Source organism: Mus caroli, unplaced genomic scaffold, assembly GCF_978045245.1.
Source record: "Mus caroli unplaced genomic scaffold, Mus_caroli_1 scaffold_11, whole genome shotgun sequence".
Taxonomy (NCBI): domain Eukaryota; kingdom Metazoa; phylum Chordata; class Mammalia; order Rodentia; family Muridae; genus Mus; species Mus caroli.
The window spans coordinates 38,856,305-38,875,552 of NW_028227266.1; the positions used below are offsets into that span (position 1 = coordinate 38,856,305).

At 42.7% G+C, this 19,248-nt stretch overlaps 1 protein-coding gene across 2 annotated transcripts in view; it reads right to left on the bottom strand.

Moving 5' to 3' along the window:
• Positions 1 to 787: 787 nt before the first annotated feature.
• Ubash3b (ubiquitin associated and SH3 domain containing B) overlaps positions 788 to 19,248 on the bottom strand; it is a 156,854-nt gene continuing 138,393 nt past the window's right edge. For both annotated transcript variants that reach the window (XM_021172197.3, XM_029481520.2), the window contains exons 10-14: positions 14,284 to 14,376; positions 11,467 to 11,611; positions 5,830 to 5,936; positions 4,407 to 4,516; positions 788 to 2,876 (exon numbers count right to left, since the gene is read on the bottom strand). In XM_021172197.3, the coding sequence (XP_021027856.1) occupies positions 2,739 to 2,876; positions 4,407 to 4,516; positions 5,830 to 5,936; positions 11,467 to 11,611; positions 14,284 to 14,376 (593 nt within the window). In that variant the 3' untranslated portion in view covers positions 788 to 2,738. The remainder of the gene's footprint in view (positions 2,877 to 4,406; positions 4,517 to 5,829; positions 5,937 to 11,466; positions 11,612 to 14,283; positions 14,377 to 19,248) is intronic.

Genomic DNA, 19,248 nt, shown 5'->3' on the forward strand with positions numbered 1-19,248 from the left:
CCTGTTGCCACTGTGTTCCCCATGACATCAGATAACTGAAATAAGAGTGCGTTTTCACAGGGATACACGTAGAGTGGCATTTTCACAGGGATACACGTAGAGTGGAAAGGAGACTTCCAGGCCAGTGCTACACACAGCAGGAACCCACCTACACGGACTCCAAACAGAACTGGCAATGAAGTGATCATCAGTGATTTACCAAGCCCACAGGGCTCCAGAAGGCATACTTCTTCTATTTTTATTTTTATTTCTTTATTTGCAAAACCATCTTTCAAATGTAAGGTTATTTTAAAACAACTCTTTGGTTAAAGTATAATTAAAATAAAAAGCAGAAAGCCTCCCAAGCCTTTCATCACACGGTTAAAAAAAAATAACCCCCTCTTTTAGCCATCAGATGGCCATGTAATGAGCCATTCAGGCTGCAAGAATCTGAATGCAAAGGGAAAGAGACACTGTCATCTGAATGTTACTGGGACCCCAGGGTGAACCAAAGGGCCCCTCAAGGCCAAGCAGCAGTAAGAAGAGCCTGGGAAAAGGGCAGCCTCAGTGTGTGTATTAACACGCACCAATTGTTCCAGCCAGACACCCAGAAATCACAGGAACAAAGTCCTACCTGGGAATAATACTAAGGCATTTTCACACTTGGTGAAGTAGGACACTGTTTGGACTTGTAATCCCGTATTAAACCCTTCCACTCCCCTGAAATATTTCAGATGGCTTTCTAATGCTTACCAAAAAAGAAAGAAAGAAAAAAAATGGGTGTTGGGGGAGTCACGTGATAAAAAAATTATTATTTTTCCTGCTCTGTCCCTAACCCATCCCTTCTTCCAGGTACCATCTGAGCTAGCGTGAGCTACAGATTGAAAAGAGCTAGTCTCAACTCGGGGTCTACTGCCAGCAGAGACATTCTGTATGCATATGAAGTCTGACTATCCAGACATCTCTGTACACACAGATTCAGTGTGACTCCCAAGACTGCTCAACTGGACCCAATCTTTAATTCTTTTTATAGACCAGTGTCCAATAAGATGTTAACTGAATTCAGATCACCCAGCCATTTTGATAAGCAATTTGGAAAATTAAACTTTTCTATTATCCACTTAAGTTCTTCAGAAAGTTTCTTCAGATTGTGCCCTCTCTGGCTCTGTAGATAATTGCCCGGGACGTTGTCTATATTGGATTAAGGACAATGGAATACAGCCCAATCAAAGTGATGCATTTACCTGAACACCTAAGACTAAGACATACATGCACATACAGGCATAGGTGCATGTCTGCTTGTTACAATGTAATGCTTCAACGACACATTTGTTTTACATCTGTGTTCCTTCTCAGTGGCCAGGGTTTCAATTTGCACACACACGCTACACAACGAACTATCTCGAACTGGGCTACTGTCTGTGGCCCTGATGGCTATCGGAATACACAATTAAATCGACATGGGTATGGGATGTTTTGGTTTGATTGTCATTTATTCTTCTTTTAAATACACACACTCTAAGTACAGGAAGTAGGTGCAGTGAGAGCCCACAGATAGGCTCTGACTCTCCAGCTTCCTTCAAGTGGTCCTCCCTCCCGTCTGTTCTAAATTACCATAGAAAAGCAAAGAGGCCAGCAAAAGAAGCAGTGCAGTTGTGACTGTCACCAATCATGTTAGTCCCTGGGCTTCCTGGACAACCTAAAACGGGCTAACCTATGGACATTCTGCTACAGTGGACATAGCCTGTATGTGACCAACAATATGACCCTCGGCATAGTTTCTAAAAATATCTGTATTGCACTGGAGTTTTTTTTTTTCTTTTTGTGTTTTTGTTTTCTGTTTTTTTTTTTTTTTTTTTTTTTCTGATCCAAATAGTGAATCCAACATAACATCCTTCCACATGTCAATCTCTTTAACTTCTTAACACAGTCTAGAGTCTGGGTGGAAAGACACGTCCTGATTCAGGCAGGCTTGGGGACTTCACAGTTCATCCGGGCCATCACAGGGGTAATTTCAACTTGGTTAAAATTCTGCAAGTAGCTCCACCTCCCATTCAACACACATCACTCGTTCTCTCGATCCCTCCTGAGTATCTCAACGTGCTTGGGCGAGCAAAAGGGCTGTTCTCCCCATTTCACAGATAGAAGCATGAAGGGCCAGACTGCTCTGGAGATCAAGTGGTGTGGTACCAGGGTGAACGTCGGGAGACCTCAAGCAGGTGCCTCGCACGGCAGTGAATGGAGTCTGCTGAGGGTAGAATCTGCTGTCTGACACAGGACTATTCTTACAGTTCCTAACAACCATCAAAGCACTCCTCGGTGTGGCGTGGCTTTCCCTAACTTGCAAATGGAATACAAAAGACTATCCTCTCCCCAGTTGGCTTCCAGACACAGTCCTTCCTCTTGCATGCCTCTCCGGGAGGGAGCAGCTCTCTGGGAGAAGAATGAGGCTCTTTAGCCATGCATAGCCTGAAGGAGGATGGTAGTTTCTGCTGCAGCAGGTGCTCAGCTAGGAAGACACTTCTCCAAAGCCTTGGTAGCTAGGCAAGTCCAGAGAGATGGATTTTGTGTTTTTAATTCCCCCTCTGAATCACGACTTTCTCTCATTGACACAATCTCACCGTCCCCTAAGCATGAAAAGAAATATGCTAAATGATTCTGAGCTGTCTGCTTTGAATGCAGCGAGGGCTTTCCCACTGCTACGGGACATCCTGAGGACTCATCTGCAAAAGGCCAGTTCTTCCCAGCTCTCAGGCAGCTTATTCTTGCAGGAGGGTCTCTCTCCAGTTGAAGCCCCCAGTGGGTCCATGGGTAAGGGGAAGGATGGGCGGGTCTGTCAGTTGCCATATTCCAGTTTCTCCCAATTCTTCACAGGAACAGAAGCCTAGGTATGGGATCTGAAAGTAAACGCATCAGAGGAGGGAAAACAGAAGACCTCGAGTTAATGCCTTAACCTCTGTACTGACACAGGTACTCAGGTGTTTCCAGGGCATGCAGGCAGAAATGTAAAACCTTTGAAAACGTAACAAACAATCCCAAACACATAGAACCTGTAAGGCTAAGCATTCAACTTGATGAGTAGGATTTGGCCAAGGGTGAGCACCCCTACCCCATGATTAGAGATTGCTGGCTAATAGCATGGGAGAAGAGGATTAAAGTATGCATGGTACTGTCTTAACCACGGAGAGCCATCCTAGATTCCTCATGGATGCCTAAAATTTGGATAGTATCAAACCCTGTATATGTTTTTCCCTATATTTACACACCAATGACAATGTTTAATTTATAAACTAGACACTGTAAGACCAATACCAATAATAAATAAAATAGAACCTTTTTTTAAACAATATACTATAACAGAAGTTATGTGAACGTACCCACTTCCTGCCCTGCTAATATCTTACTGCATAATACTGTATCTTCAGAGCACAGCTGACCTCAGGGTTAGAGTCAGACTAGAGGAAGGCAGCTGTACCACCGGTTAACCTCCAATTGCATATATCGAGTTTAAAAAGCAGACCAATGATTCCTCACATTAAATTTGTGCGCAATGGGAAGGAATATCCAAGGTTTTTGAGGTAGGGTCTCACGTAATCCAGTCTGGCCTTGAACTCATTATGTAGCTAAGGATGACCCTAAAATCTTGATCATCCAGCTTCTATTTCTCAAGGCATGTGCCACCACACCTAGCTGATTATTCAATAAAAAAAAATCTTGTTTTATCTTTGGTGGGGGCACAGCACATATCTGTGACATTCAGAGAAGAAACCATGGGCTGTCATGGCAAGTCAGAGCTTGTTTCTTCTGTGTTCTCTGTCCAGAGCCACAGTCATAAATAAGACAACCAATCGCCCTCTCCACACACACACACCCGTCCCCCCAGGTTACAGCCTAATGGGATGGATGCTTGCCTAAGTGAACCTCTTTTAAAAATAAGAACACTGTGATTGAGTTTGTACTAGAATTTCTGTTTGAAGGGAAAGAAGACAGCCACCTCACCTGAAGAGGTGTGTGTGAGATGTGGCTGATGGAAAATACAGTCAGAAAGAAGACTCCAGATAGGCCAGCCTCCTAGGGCCTTGGTCCTGACTTTATCTTTCAGCCTGGTTGTTCTCACTTGCTGCTTCCCTGGTCTGCCTACTGAGCCTTCTCTTCAGGCTAAGATCTCAGCTGTAGTCCTGCTTGTCTGTGTTGTTCCCTCATCCCTTATAGTTTTCAGCTTCCTCCATAAAAACCTTCCTTTTATACAGTTCTAATCAAATACCCTACGGAGTTCCACTGAACACATCTTGGCTGAGTTGATCAGTAACCGAGTCTTCCCAGCTCAGCAGAAAATTCTGCTTCAAGGAAATGAGCTTTTAGCCAGTTGCCCAACAGCTATAAAAACACAAAGCACCACTGGCCCAATAAATGCAAGACAGAATTACCTTCCGGACCATTTGTACGAAGTCCTTTGAGTTCTGCGGGGACAGACCTTGGAGCTGGCAGGTACACGCTTCGAGGGAAGATGCGTGGGCCACAATCAGAATGTTATTTCCTAGGAAATGAGAAAGGTTCACTGCAGTGTCTGTTTCACTCTACATCGCATATGCATATATTGAAATCACACTGTATGAATATGTACAATTATTATGTATTAATTAACAGCTCTAAGGAAGTCGAGGGATGGAGTCCAGTGGATGGGCATTTCCAGCATGCAGAATGCTCTGGGTTTGGTCCTGGACACTGCAACAAAATAGGTCAATGTAGGGCAGGAGAATCTACTAAAACACATGTCGTTTGAAAATGTCCTAATACTATCCAATACACTGTATGATAATTTTAAAAGAACTACAAATTATTTTTAAAAAGATAAAGTAGAAATAATCACCCTACTGGTGTAAGGAGGTCTCAGGTCCCTTCACCCAGCCTCCTCCATGATTTGATGTTTCATGATGTGGTTTACCATCAAAACCATGGACATGGACACGGGTACGAGTCATAATTCTGATCTCACCAGACTCATCAGCACGGCGGCTTTGTGTGTGAGCATACAGTTTATGGTAATGTCCTCACCATATCTCTGTCTAACCATTACCATAATCAAGACACAAGCCGACCATGGTGGCAGGCCCCCTGAGCCAGCCCATCTAGAACAGTTTTAAATGTCACCACTGCAGAACTGTGAGCACTGGAGACCCCATAGCTGAGAGCACCATGCTTCATGTATCTTCAAAGAAGCATATCAATAATAATTATAATGAGGGAATCGTCCTTCCTCGGTTGCCCGTGGCTACCCACCGTTGGCATCTTTGTGGATCAAGCTGCATTCTTTGCTCCCAGAGTATAAATATATTAACCTAAGAGTTATGGTGGACAGTTGGTCCTACATGCCATCAACTATTTGAGATCAGACTCTAGAAGATGCAAATAGACTTGAGCCTCACCCGTCCCTGCTCTTGGCTGGTGACAGCAGGGGCCTTGTATGCATGCATTCCTGTGGGTGAGTTTGTGTGTAGGTGTTCTCATCCCAGATCATCGTAGGTAAACCAGGATGGAATTAATTCTATGGAACTTCTGGGAATTACAGCTGGGTATCCCCTCCATAAGGTACAAGATGACTAGACACAATACCGATCCCAAGTTACTTAATGTGGTAATGGCATCATCTACTGGGTTCCTGTATGATAACTTCCATGTTAGATCCTCAAAGATGATCACAAACTGAACTACAAGAGAGCCTGGACATTTCTCTTCTATTACAGTTGACAAAGCAAATTCAGACATCTCAACCGGTTCACCAAGCATGAAGGAGAGCTGTTCCTATACCTAAATATGTTTAAATGGACAGTCCCAAACAATGCCACCTACCTTTACTTTTGCATTCACTTATTATCTCTTTCGTCACCTGGAAACTCCTATTGATGTAGGTGTCATAGGATTCCGAAATCGCCAATTTGCTGACTGGAATGTGAGGTCTACAATGCAAAGGCAAACAGAGCAAGGAAACATTTTGACACTTCCACCCAGAGATAAAGTGAATGACATCATTCTAAATATGTCAAGGCCTCTCAGAGGAGCCCCTATTTCTGCTTATCCATTTCTCTGGAAAGGAAGGAGGCCCGAGGAAGAGACCATTATGTGGATGTGAGGTTGAAAGACTATGGTCTCCACTGTGACTCGCTAGAAAAATGAAGCATCCAGTGAGTGAATGCCTTATCCACAGGGACACACCTGAGCAGACTGACTACGTATTCTTGACATTAATAGTCATCAAGAGTCCTAATCACATGGCTAACAGGAAGCAAGGGGGAGACTGATTGACTCCGTTTGTATAGATCACCTGGGATGTCCGAGATTCTCTCTTAGGCAACCTAAGTCACAGTGAGCTGCAAGGAGAGCTTTGAAAAACAGTTGTGCTGCCCATCTATTTATGAGCTTATGAAACTTTCATCGGTCACTCCCTTCTCTTTGTGTTTTATTTTAAACCATGCATCCAGCACTAGGAAAAGCCTGAGGGACATAACGATGAATTAATATCTCCACTTGAGAAGCTCTCTGTGTGAACCAGATCGGGGAGGCTATAGATGGAAACCATAGCTGTGATACCATATACAAGGACTTTTTTTTTTTTTTTTTTTTAGAATTACTTTTATTAGGTATTTTCCTCATTTACATTTCCAATGTTATCCAAAAAGTCCCCAATACACTCCCCCCCCCCACTCCCGTACCCACCCACTCCCATTTTTTGGCCCTGGCGTTCCCCTGTACTGGGGCATATAAAGTTTGCAAGTCCAATGGGCCTCTCTTTCCAGTGATACATATGCAGCTAGAGTCAAGAGCTCTGGGGTACTGGTTAGTTCATAATGTTGTTCCACCTATAGGGTTGCAGATCCCTTTAACTCCTTGGGTACTTTCCCTAGCTCCTCCATTGGGGGCCCTGTGATCCATCCAATAGCTGACTGTGAGCATCCACTTCTGTGTTTGCTAGGCCCTGGCATTGTCTCACAAGAGACAGCTATATCTGGGTCCTTTCAGCAAAATCTTGCTAGTGTATACAAGGACTTTTAAGAGAGGGATCAAAGCACTCACCATGTTGACCAGTCCCTTGGGGCCCACCTTGTTCTGTTTACACTCTCCTTTTATTTTATAGATGTTTTGATCTAGGAGATGTTTGTCTTATCTTACATCCTATGCCTTTTCTATTTCCCATGCCTTTAATTGTTGAATGTGTGGAACCTGGTCCAGGCATTGTTAAGTTCTCTAATCTCACATGACATCTTGATTATAATTTGTAAATTATATACTGTTAAAATTAGTGCTAAAAATATTTACTGAGGGGCTTCCACGTGTGGGGGTATATGCAAGTGCAATGCCTGCATTCTTCTAGGATAATCTTTTCACAACATTTCCAAAAATTCTAAACCTCTAAGTGACAAAGCAGGTCCCAAGGTGACAGCCAATTTGTTTGAGTCTTTAGTAACTCATAGAGCTGAGATCTGAATCTGAGTCTTGGATGTGCCCTGTGATCTGAACCTCTTACTTAAACAGGGCAGTTTCTGCTTTTCTTCAAGATCACTCATCTTAGTTGGGTATGCCAACACAAACCTGAAATTTCAAGCTTTCATGGGGCGAAGGCAGGAGAATGCCAGTGGAAGTTGAAGGCCAGCCTGTGTTACAAAGCAAAATACTCTCTCAAATACACAGGTCAACCAACCAACCAACCAACCAATCAACCAACTAACCAACCAACCAACCAACCAACCCAAAATCAACCAACCAATCAACCAACCAAATAAACAAATGAACAACAAACCAACCAACCAACCCAAAACCAACCAACCAACCAACCAATCACCCAACTAACCAACCAACCAACCAATCAATCAACTAACCAACCAACCAAACAAACAACCAACCAACCAACCAACCAAACAAACAAACAAACATCCTAGAAGACTGCCCATTCCATTCTCTATTTTACTATCAGGAAGCTTAATACTGTTGTGTTTGGAGGAAACCTCATTTTTCTAACCATTCAGCAGGCACATTTCTCCCCGGAGAAAGTTTCCTGATTCTCGCTACCTGACTGTTCCCTGAAGGAAAGGTAGAGGCAGGGGTCACCACCACTTAGGGATGGACATCTTTGTTCTGGAATGAACTCTTCTTCCTGGCCTCCTCTTTCCACTCCACCTCTTATGTGGCTCCACTGCCATCCACGTTATCCTGTCTCCCAGGAGCTCTCCCTTCTCCTCATTCTGTAGCAAAAAGCCACATTGTATGGTCAGAGAGTCACTTTATGGCCATTTATGAGACCATTTGAGATTCGTGTAAATGAAAAATGGAATTCTAGGACCTAGCTCCTTATCTGCTCTTGCCTTTGGCTTCTCCCAGCATCCTGAAGGCTGTCCTGATGGCTATGGGACAAAGTCTAAGTTTCTCCTATAAGCATGATCTATCTCACTGCTAGCTACACCTATAAGGTCCTGCATTGCTGTTAGAGTCAGGTCAACTCCCAACCACATCTCTACCTACAGTTTAAGTGCTCCTTGTTGGTTCTCCAAGCATTCTCCCATGGCTACCCTCTTCTCCAACCTATACTGGTCCAACTGTAGTTCAGGCTTTTGCCTTGAGCTTACCTCACTCACTCCCCAGATCTAAGATATCCTTCAGTCCTCTGTCCTTCCTTTCCCCCTTCTCCCACCAAGCGTCAGAGCCCTGTACCCTGCTCTGAAGTGCTTGCCAGCTGGTAGAATATTTTGTTTTTGTGTTTCTCACTACAGTCTTGGCCCAGCTCCCTAGCCTTCTTTCTACCCACAGCCCACAGGCTGCTCTTGTTCCTGTGGATGATAGTGAGATATGAGTCACTAGCCTGGGACAGCTCCCTCACTCAGTCTCCAGTCCTTCCCTCCTGTTCTGTATGGTCCTTGTTGCAAGCAGCCAAGACTCCTTTTTACTTACTTACTTACCTATTTAATTATATGTGTATGTGGCTGAGTGTATAGTAAGTGGACCACGTGTGTATAAGAGCATGAGATGGTCAGAAGAGGCATCATGTCATCTGGAAATGGAGTTACCGACAATTTTGAGCAGCCATATGGGTGCTCAGAACCAAGCTGAGGTCTGCACGAGCAGCAGATGACCTTCTCCACTGAGCCCCAGAGCCAGGGCTATTTGAGCAGAGCACACTTGGTTTTGATGATGCTGACTTTTGGGGTTGTTCTCCATGTCACCATATGAGTTTCATTTGCTCGCTCCACAGATCTACTCATTTGGTTCTATGATGACACCGTGGTGATCTCTACTCTAAGCCTCACATATGCTTTACCATGGGCTTTCTCAGCTTTTTCACAGGATTAGAGACTTTCTAGTCCCACTCAGCACTGACAGAAAAATTTCTGTGTCAGGATCTGTGTGTTCTGTCCTGGCGTCATCCTCCTGATCTAATGTCTCCATTAGACCATGCTCCGTGCTAGGCTATTATTTTTTTAATGCTCCTAGGTGAACAATCTGCTCTCCCGGTAAAGAATTTTTAATGCCTGTTACACTGAATTTTAAAAGGGAAAAGGAAACCTGGAACAAGAACCATGTCTTGATCCAGGAATTCCCAGCCTTCATCCTGCCTACGATGGGTGTGGCCCACATACGCCAAAAGACTCAGCAAAGAAGCACTTGCAGAACTTTGTAGGGAAATGTTGTAGAACAGGAAACTAAAACCTAGTCATCTGAACATGACCTGGACAGGGCTGGATGGAGAGAGAGAAAAGTTACTTTACCAATGTCAGCAGTAACAAGCCAGAAAGGTGACAGCTGTTGGTATGGGGACAGTAGTCTACTGATATTCCCCCCCCCCCAAAAAAAGAAAAAGAGTAGCCAGAGATAAGACAGAGCAAAGTGTGAAGTTTATAGTGAAGAGTCCAATTTGATATATGCCAGGGAGATAATGTTAAGACCCAAAGCAGCCACTGGGCTGAGTGGCTGGGTTATCTTAGTTCTTGCCCAGTGATTCAATGGATGATTCATAGTTAAGGTATTTGAAAGGAGAGGATAGCAAAGAGTACATGAAAGACTATTCCAAGCAGACTGATCACTCTGCCAAATTCTGCTCTTGCTGTGGGTTGTCCTGGTGCGGTTTGTATTTTGATGTTAATTCTGCTTCCTCAAGAGGGATTGCTCCCAATGAGGAGTGGGTCACATACTCAGGTAACCTCACTGAATCTTCTCCCCATTCTGACTGGTCAAATGATGAGTAGAGCTGATGACTGGCCAGTGGAGGGGAAAGGAGGGGCAGGAGGTCTTGGAAAACAGTGGAAGGGGAGTTGGAAGGAAGATGGAGCAGAACCAATGGCCTGGAGAAGCCACAAGTAACAAGAGGTCTCATAGCTAGAGAATAAATCAGTATAGTGATAGAGCTGCCCAATCTAGACATATAGCTTATAAATGTAATAACTGGGTTGTCTGTTTTTTATATGGGCTTATTGGGGTAAGCAATTACTGTAACACGCTCTAAGACAGAGGAGTTTAATTTCCCTACCAGAATGGTTGTAATTACCTGGCCTTCCTCAGTGTGTGGGTGGGTTTTTGAATGGTATTATCACTGTATTATTTTTGGTTAATTCTTTACCAGGCATGTGGATTGTTCGCCTAGGAGCATTAAATCAAAAAAACAAAAGACCAAGCACAGAGTATGTCTAGTGGAAACAGAAATCTAGTGGAAATCAGGAGGAGAATGAATCCAAGGCAGAACACACAGAAAAATAGTAATAGACATTAATAGATGTTAATTTTTACAATAATAATGTTATAGTTATTATTTCCATGCATGGTCACTAAATGTTTTACCATAGGCAAGCCACTTGGACTCTTTCATAAATAAAAATGGCTCTCTGGGATGGGGCCATAGCACAGTAGAGTGCTTACATGTGTACACGTGCATGCACACACACACACACACACACACACACACTCCACACATACACACATCTTATTCACTTTTACTTTCTGGGATCATAGAAGTAATAAATGAGCATAGAAAGAAGAATTAAAAATCTAGTAGTAGCCCATGCCTGTAGTCACAGCACTTGGGAGACAGAGACAGGGGCATCATAGTTACAGGTTAGCCTGGGCTACATAATGAGACCCCCATCTCAAAAGGATAAAAGAACAAATGATTTGGAAAATTTAAAGGAAAAATGGAAGGTGACACACTGTCACGTCCCTAATCCACTGAGCTGTTTTATGACCACGTTGTGTATGCCCCTAACATACAAAATGGCTTTACAATCGATTAGGAAATTTGAACGCCAGCGTGGGTGGGGTAAGGAGTATAACTTATGCTAATATTAAATACAAGTAAACACTGGATGTCCCCCAGTTTTGCTTTCTAAAATCGTAGCTTGGTTTCTACCACGATGAATTCCCTGTAGGCTTTGCTAGGTTTATCATCAGCTTGTTGAACATGGTCTGGTGACAGTACAGGACACGGGGCCCTAAGGAAACACGAGTTACCTGTAGGTTGTATCAACACTCAGGTTGGCTGCAGCTAACTCTGATGGAGGTATCCATGCTGGTAATGTGCTTCCAGCAACCCACTTTGTCCATTCAAATAAGCCCGGCTCCACCCGAATCTTCAAGTGATTGTCTTGTTGTAAACCTTAGGGATGAAGTAGGAGTAAGATGAGAAGAGTCCCAATGGAAAAATGAACCACAGGATAAACTGATATAAAACATGATAAGGTAGACCAGGATGTACCATGCAAACTTTCAAAGGAGGGAAGAAACCGTAAGTCCTACCTAGCTATAGTGTCTCTGAGCCACAGTGATGATGAGCATGTCAGGACAACCCTAACAGTGTAGTAGTGGCATCCACACCGTGGCAGCAACCAACAGCTCTCTAACTGGACTTCTTAAGACCCACTAAACAAGAGGGAGACCATGCCTGGTACCAGAAGCCTAGCCAACTGCTCAGGGCTAGTGAAATTATGGATCTTGGAGGAGAACCTACAACTTATCACTTTACTAAACCAACACAATCCCCGCCCACATACTAAATATCCACAGATACGTGTGTCCTCACCCCTCACTCAGAGACTTCTCTCTGCACCAGATGGAGACTATTACAGAAAGCCACGACTAATCAAATGCAGAATTGAGGAGCCCGGCCCCAATGGATACATCTACAAACACTCCCACACCTAAGGGTCAGGGAAACACTGTGAAAGAGGGACCAGAAAGATTGGAGAAAACAGAGCATCAGGGAGTTTGCTACCAGATTGTGTCTCCTGGGAACATGAGAAGCCACACCCATGACGTTTCTCAAACATGACCACCAAACATGCACTGAACAAGAATGACATCAACAGATACGAGGGAGGACGGGGCATGGAGGAGACCCATGAGGTCTCAACCCTAGACAAGGAACTGTGGGCGACTGGGGAATGCTCAGCGTGGGAGTGCAGCCTTCTCCAGGGAAAAGCGTGTTGATTGGCTGTCCAACACTAAATGCTCAGTCCTGAAAACACGCAGGTAGCAGTGTACCAACTGAGCAGATTGTAGTTATGTATTTAGAAATATACACTCATATGTAACAAATAATGAAGGAAGAAATCATAAGGATGGCAGAGACAGGTGTGTGGGCCGTTTGGGAGGAGCGAAGGAAAGGGGAAATGATGTAATTATACTACAATCTCAATTTTTTCTTTTAAAATTACAAGGCAGTTATTCCATTCCTACTAGACCTAATGAACTACATAAGTCGGAAGCACAGAGGTTTGGATAAGGTTTGTAAAACTTGTGTTTTACAGTGTTAGTTAATATGTAAATTACATAGCTATACGTAAAGCATGTGCTTAAAAAAATAAAATAAGATTTCTGTTTTATCAACATGTACATTTATTACTCTGGCCGCACCCCGACCTTGTATGCTGGCTGCTACCTGATTTAAGAGGAACTCTTCCTTCCACTCTCATTACTCAATTTGTCCAAGCCTGTGACTCTCTCTTGGACTTCAGAGACAAAAGTCTCGCTGTATACACTAGGCTTGCCACAAGTTCTCAATCCTCCTGTCTCAGCTTCCTCTGGAGTGCTGGGATTACAGGTGTGCACCACCACCCCAACTCATTTCTACGTTCCAACTCTTCTCTCTACAGTAAATTCCTTGATGTCTACAAAACAAAGTCTCACACTCAAAAGCTCCAGATGTTCTCTAGGCACCGACTACTGTGTAGTAGCTTACACTGTACTTGAACATTACATCAGTTACTCGCTTTGTTTATCAGGGACCCCCATGTTGAACATTTACATGTGACAGTGTTCAAGTTCTGTTTTATCCTCCTGTGATTCCCTCGGAGTATAACTTTTCCCCTTATATTTGTGATTTAGTCCTCTTTCTCTGTGTGCAGTTACTACACAGAGGCCTCTCTACCGAGAGGAAGGTTTACTTAACGTTGAAGAACTGAGGACTCAAGTGTCGTGTCCAAGTCTTTGCTGGCTTTTTTATTTCTGGCTCATTTGTTTGTCTGGCCAGTCTTCCTTCCAATGGGGTGCGAAGGGAGATTGCCCCAATGCAAATGTCCACAGATTTCAGGGTGAACATTGAGTGCTTTTACAGCAACAGAGCTCTTACAGCCATCCAATTTGTAGGGAATGGTGGTGTACACCTTTAATCCCAGCACTTAGGAGGTAGAGGCAGGTGGATTTCTGTGAGTGTGAAGCCAATTTGGTCTATACAGGGTGTTCCAGACCAACCAATCTACACAGTCAGACTATGTCTCAAAAAGTAAAAGAAAGAATGAATAAATGAACGAATGAATAAGTCTTTCCACTTAACTGAAGAAACTAAGATGGTGATGGTGTGGAACACTCAACAACTCAGTTACTACAGAAAATATCTAGAAATCAGGCAAGATCGTTTCACTGCTTAAATGCAAAAGGAATCCCCTCTGTAAAAGTTATAAATATTCTGTCCAGCCACAATCCATCTAAGACAGCTTAAAATCCTTAAGGGAAACATAGTAATATTCTCCCTTTATTTATCTGGATAATACTGTGTAAGGTTGTCACCTTGCAGAAGAAACCTCAATAAAAGTTCTAGATTTCTGCAAGCCATGGTGTCTCAAGCCAGTAAATCCTAGCATTCAGGAGGACGAGGCAGGAGGATTGCTGTAGGTTCAAGGATAACCTAGGCTACATGTCACCTTGAAACCCAGTCTCAGAAACAAACAGAAAACAAAGTAAACTTTCTGATTTTGAAACCCCATAACCCTGCAGTAGGGACAGGAAGCGGAAGGATGGAGCATGTTACCTCTGTCCAGCCCAGAGCCTTACCTTTCAATATATTATGTGCAGTCTGAACGCAGCGGAGGGATGGTGAGCAATACACGTGATCAATAACAGTATTACTTTCTAACAAGGCTTCACCTGCCGAGCAAATCAACAGACAATCAGCATGATGCGTTCACTTGGGCATCATCCTGACCCTCACTGGAATGGTGTCAAGAGACCCATAATCCCCCCTGTCCCAGTAGGAGCTTGCAGAGAGCCTAGTAGTCAGGCCCTTCATTAGTGCATCCATGGAGAGGGCCAAACAATGGGCCTCTTCCTTTTCCTTTCCTTCTTACTGGTGCCAGCACGCAGCAAAATGGCCTGTTAAGGGAGGCTACCAAGGATAATGCTCTGACCTCTACAAGGAAGATGCTTAAAACCAGGGAGAGAACTGATACTGTAACAATCAGACATGGCTACAATTCCAGTGTGCTAGCCCCAATCTCAGCTGTCCAAACCCAACATCCAATGCTCTAATGCTTTACTGTTTCCTTGTGTGAATCACTTCCTTTCTCTACAATGTAAACTTTATGTATCTTCATGTGGTGTCAATGTCTTCCATGGACTTGCTCATCTTGATAGCTCCTTCTCTTGACCTGCCTCAACCTCTGCTCTACAAACAAGAAGAGCTCATATCCCCTGTACTCTTTTTTTTTTTTTTAAAGATAATCAATTTGATTTATTTATTTATTTTTTTTAATATTTTTATTACATATTTTCCTCAATTACATTTCCAATACTATCCCAAAAGTCCCCCATAGCGCCCCCCACTTCCCTACCCACCCATTCCCATTCTTTTGGCCCTGGCATTCCCCTATATTGGGGCATATAAAATTTGCAAGTCCAAAGGGCCTCTCTTTCCATTGATGGCCGACTAGGCCTTCTTTCGATACATATGCAGCTAGAGACAAGAGCTCCAGGGTTCTGGTTAGTACATCATGTTGTTCCAACAATAGGGTTGCAGATCCCTTTAGCTCCTTGGGTACTTTCTCTAGCTTCTCCATTGGGAGCCCTGTGATACATCCAATAGCTGACTGTGAACATCCACTCCTGTGTTTGCTAGGCCCCGGCATCGTCTCACAAGAGACAGCTATATTTGGGTCCTTTCAGCAAAATCTTGCTAGTGTATGCAATGGTGTCAGCGTTTAGAAGCTGATTATGGGACGAATCCCTGGATACAGCAGTCTCTAAATGGTCCATCCTTTCATCACAGCTACGAACTTTGTCTCTGTAACTCCTTCCCTGGGTGTTTTGTTCCCAATTCTAAGAAGGGGCACAGTGTCCACACTTTGGTCTTCATTCTTCTTGAGTTTCATGCGTTTATCAAATTGTATCTTATATCTTGGGTATCCTAAGTTTTGGGCTAATATCCACTTATCAATGAATACATATTGTGTGAGTTCTTTTGTGATTGTGTTACTTCACTCAAGATGATGCCCTCCAGGTCCATCCATTTGGCTAGGAATTTCATAAATTCATTCTTTTTAATAGCTGAGTAGTACTCCATTGTGTAAATGTACCATAATTTCTGTATCCATTCCTCTGTTGAGGGACATCTGGGTTCTTTCCAGCTTCTGGCTATTATAAATAGGGCTGCTATGAACATAGTGGAGCATGTGTCCTTTTTACCGGTTGGGACATCTTCTGGATATATGCCCAGGAGAGGTATTGCTGGATCCTCCGGTAGTACTATGTCCAATTTTCTGAGGAACCGCCAGACTGATTTCCAGAGTGGTTGTACAAGCTTGCAATCCCACCAACAATGGAGGAGTGTTCCTCTTTCTCCACATCCTCGCCAGCATCTGCTGTCACCTGAATTTTTGATCTTAGCCATTCTGACTGGTGTGAGGTGGAATCTCAGGGTTGTTTTGATTTGCATTTCCCTGATGATTAAGGATGTTGAACATTTTTTCAGGTGCTTCTCTGCCATTCGGTATTCCTCAGGTGAGAATTCTTTGTTCAGTTCTGAGCCCCATTTTTTAATGGGGTTATTTGACTTTCTGGAGTCCACCTTCTTGAGTTCTTTATATATATTGGATATTAGTCCCTTATCTGATTTAGGATAGGTGAAGATCCTTTCCCAATCTGTTGGTGGTTTTTTTGTCTTATTGATGGTGTCTTTAGCCTTGCAGAAGCTTTGTAGTTTCATGAGGTCCCACTTGTCAATTCTCGATCTTACAGCACAAGCCATTGCTGTTCTAGTCAAGAATTTTTCCCCTGTGCCCATATCTTCAAGGCTTTCCCCCACTTTCTCCTCTATAAGTTTCAGTGTCTCTGGTTTTATGTGAAGTTCCTTGATCCACTTAGACTTGACCTTAGTACAAGGAGATAGGAATGGATCGATTCGCATTCTTCTACATGTTAACAACCAGTTGTGCCAGCACCATTTGTTGAAAATGCTGTCTTTCTTCCACTGGATGTTTTTAGCTCCCTTGTCGAAGATCAAGTGACCGTAGGTGTGTGGGTTCATTTCTGGGTCTTCAATTCTATTCCATTGGTCTATTTGTCTGTCACTATACCAGTACCATGCAGTTTTTATCACAATTGCTCTGTAGTAGAGCTTTAGGTCCGGCATGGTGATTCCACCAGAGGTTCTTTTATCCTTGAGAAGAGTTTTTGCTATCCTAGGTTTTTTGTTATTCCAGATGAATTTGCAGATTGCACTTTCTAATTCGTTGAAGAATTGATTTGGAATTTTGATGGGGATTGCATTGAATCTGTAGATTGCTTTTGGCAAGATAGCCATTTTTACAATGTTGATCCTGCCAATCCATGAGCATGGGAGATCTTTCCATCTTCTGAGATCTTCTATAATTTCTTTCTTCAGAGACTTGAAGTTTTTATTATACAGATCTTTCACTTCCTTAGAGTCATGCCAAGATATTTTATATTATTTGTGACTATTGAGAAGGGTGTTGTTTCCCTAATTTCTTTCTCAGCCTGTTTATTCTTTGTGTAGAGAAAGGCCATTGATTTGTTTGAGTTAATTTTATATCCAGCTACTTCACCGAAGCTGTTTATCAGGCTTAGGAGTTCTCTGGTGGAATTTTTAGGGTCACTTATATATACTATCATATCATCTGCAAAAAGTGATATTTTGACTTCATCTTTTCCAATTTGTATCCCTTTGATCTCCTTTTGTTGTCGAATTGCTCTGGCTAGGACTTCAAGGACAATGTTGAATAGGTATGGAGAAAGTGGACAGCCTTGTCTAGTCCCTGATTTTAGAGGGATTGCTTCAAGCTTCTCACCATTTACTTTGATGTTGGCTACTGGTTTGCTGTAGATTGCTTTTATCATGTTTAGGTATGGGCCTTGAATTCCTGATCTTTCTAAGACTTTTATCATGAATGGGTGTTGGATCTTGTCAAATGCTTTTTCCGCATCTAACGAGATGACCATGTGGTTTTTGTCTTTGAGTTTGTTTATATACTGGATTACGTTGATGGATTTCCGTATATTGAACCATCCCTGCATCCCTGGGATGAAACCTACTTGGTCAGGATGGATGATTGTTTTGATGTGTTCTTGGATTCGGTTAGCAAGAACTTTATTGAGGATTTTTGCATCAATATTCATAAGGGATATTGGTCTGAAGTTTTCTATCTTTGTTGGGTCTTTTTGTGGTTTAGGTATCAGAGTAATTGTGGCTTCATAGAATGAGTTGGGTAGAGTACCTTCTGTTTCTATTTTGTGAAGAACTGGGATTAGATCTTCTTTGAAGGTCTGATAGAACTCTGCACTAAACCCATCTGGTCCTGGGCTTTTTTTAGTTGGGAGACTATTAATGACTGCTTCTATTTCTTTGGGGGATATAGGGCTGTTTAGATCATTAACCTGATCTTGATTCAACTTTGGTACCTGGTATCTGTCTAGGAACTTCTCCATTTCATCCAGGTTCTCCAGTTTTGTTGAGTATAGCCTTTGGTAGAAGGATCTGATGGTGTTTTGGATGTCTTCAGGATCTGTTGTTATGTCTCCTTTTTCATTTCTGATTTTGTTAATTAGGATGCTTTCCCTGTGCCCTCTAGTGAGTCTGGCTAAGGGTTTATCTATCTTGTTGATTTTCTCAAAGAACCAGCTCCTTGATTGGTTGATTCTTTGAATAGTTTTTCTTGTTTCCACTTGGTTGATTTCACCCCTGAGTTTGATTATTTCCTGCCGTCTACTCCTCTTGGGTGAATTTGCTTCCTTTTGTTCTAGTGCTTTTAGGTGTGTTGTCAAGCTGCTAATGTGTGCTCTCTCTAGTTTCCTTTTGGAGGCACTCAGAGCTATGAGTTTTCCTCTTAGAAATGCTTTCATTGCGTCCCATAAGTTTGGGTATGTTGTGGCTTCATTTTCATTGAACTCTAAAAAGTCCTTAATTTCTTTCCTTATTCCTTCCTTGACCAAGGTATCATTGAGAAGAGTGTTGTTCAGTTTCCACGTGAGGGTTGGCTTTCTATTATTTATTTTGTTATTGAAGATCAGCCTTAGTCCATGGTGATCTGATAGGATGCATGGGACAATTTCAATATTTTTATATCTGTTGAGGCCTGCTTTGTGACCAATTATGTGGTCAATTTTGGAGAAGGTACCATGAGGTGCTGAGAAGAAGGTATATCCTTTTGTTTTAGGATAGAATGTTCTGTAGATATCTGCCAGATCCATTTGATTCATAATTTCTGTTAGTTTCACTGTGTCCCTGTTTAGTTTCTGTTTCCATGATCTGTCCATTGGTGAAAGTGGTGTGTTGAAGTCTCCCACTATTATTGTATGAGGTGCAATGTGTGCTTTGAAATTTACTAAAGTTTCTTTAATGAATGTGGCTGCCTTTGTATTTGGAGCATAGATATTTAGGATTGATAGTTCCTCTTGGAGGATTTTACCTTTGATGAGTATGAAGTGTCCCTCCCTGTCTTTTTTAATGACTTTGGGTTGGAAGTCAATCTTATCAGATATTAGAATGGCTACTCCAGCTTGTTTCTT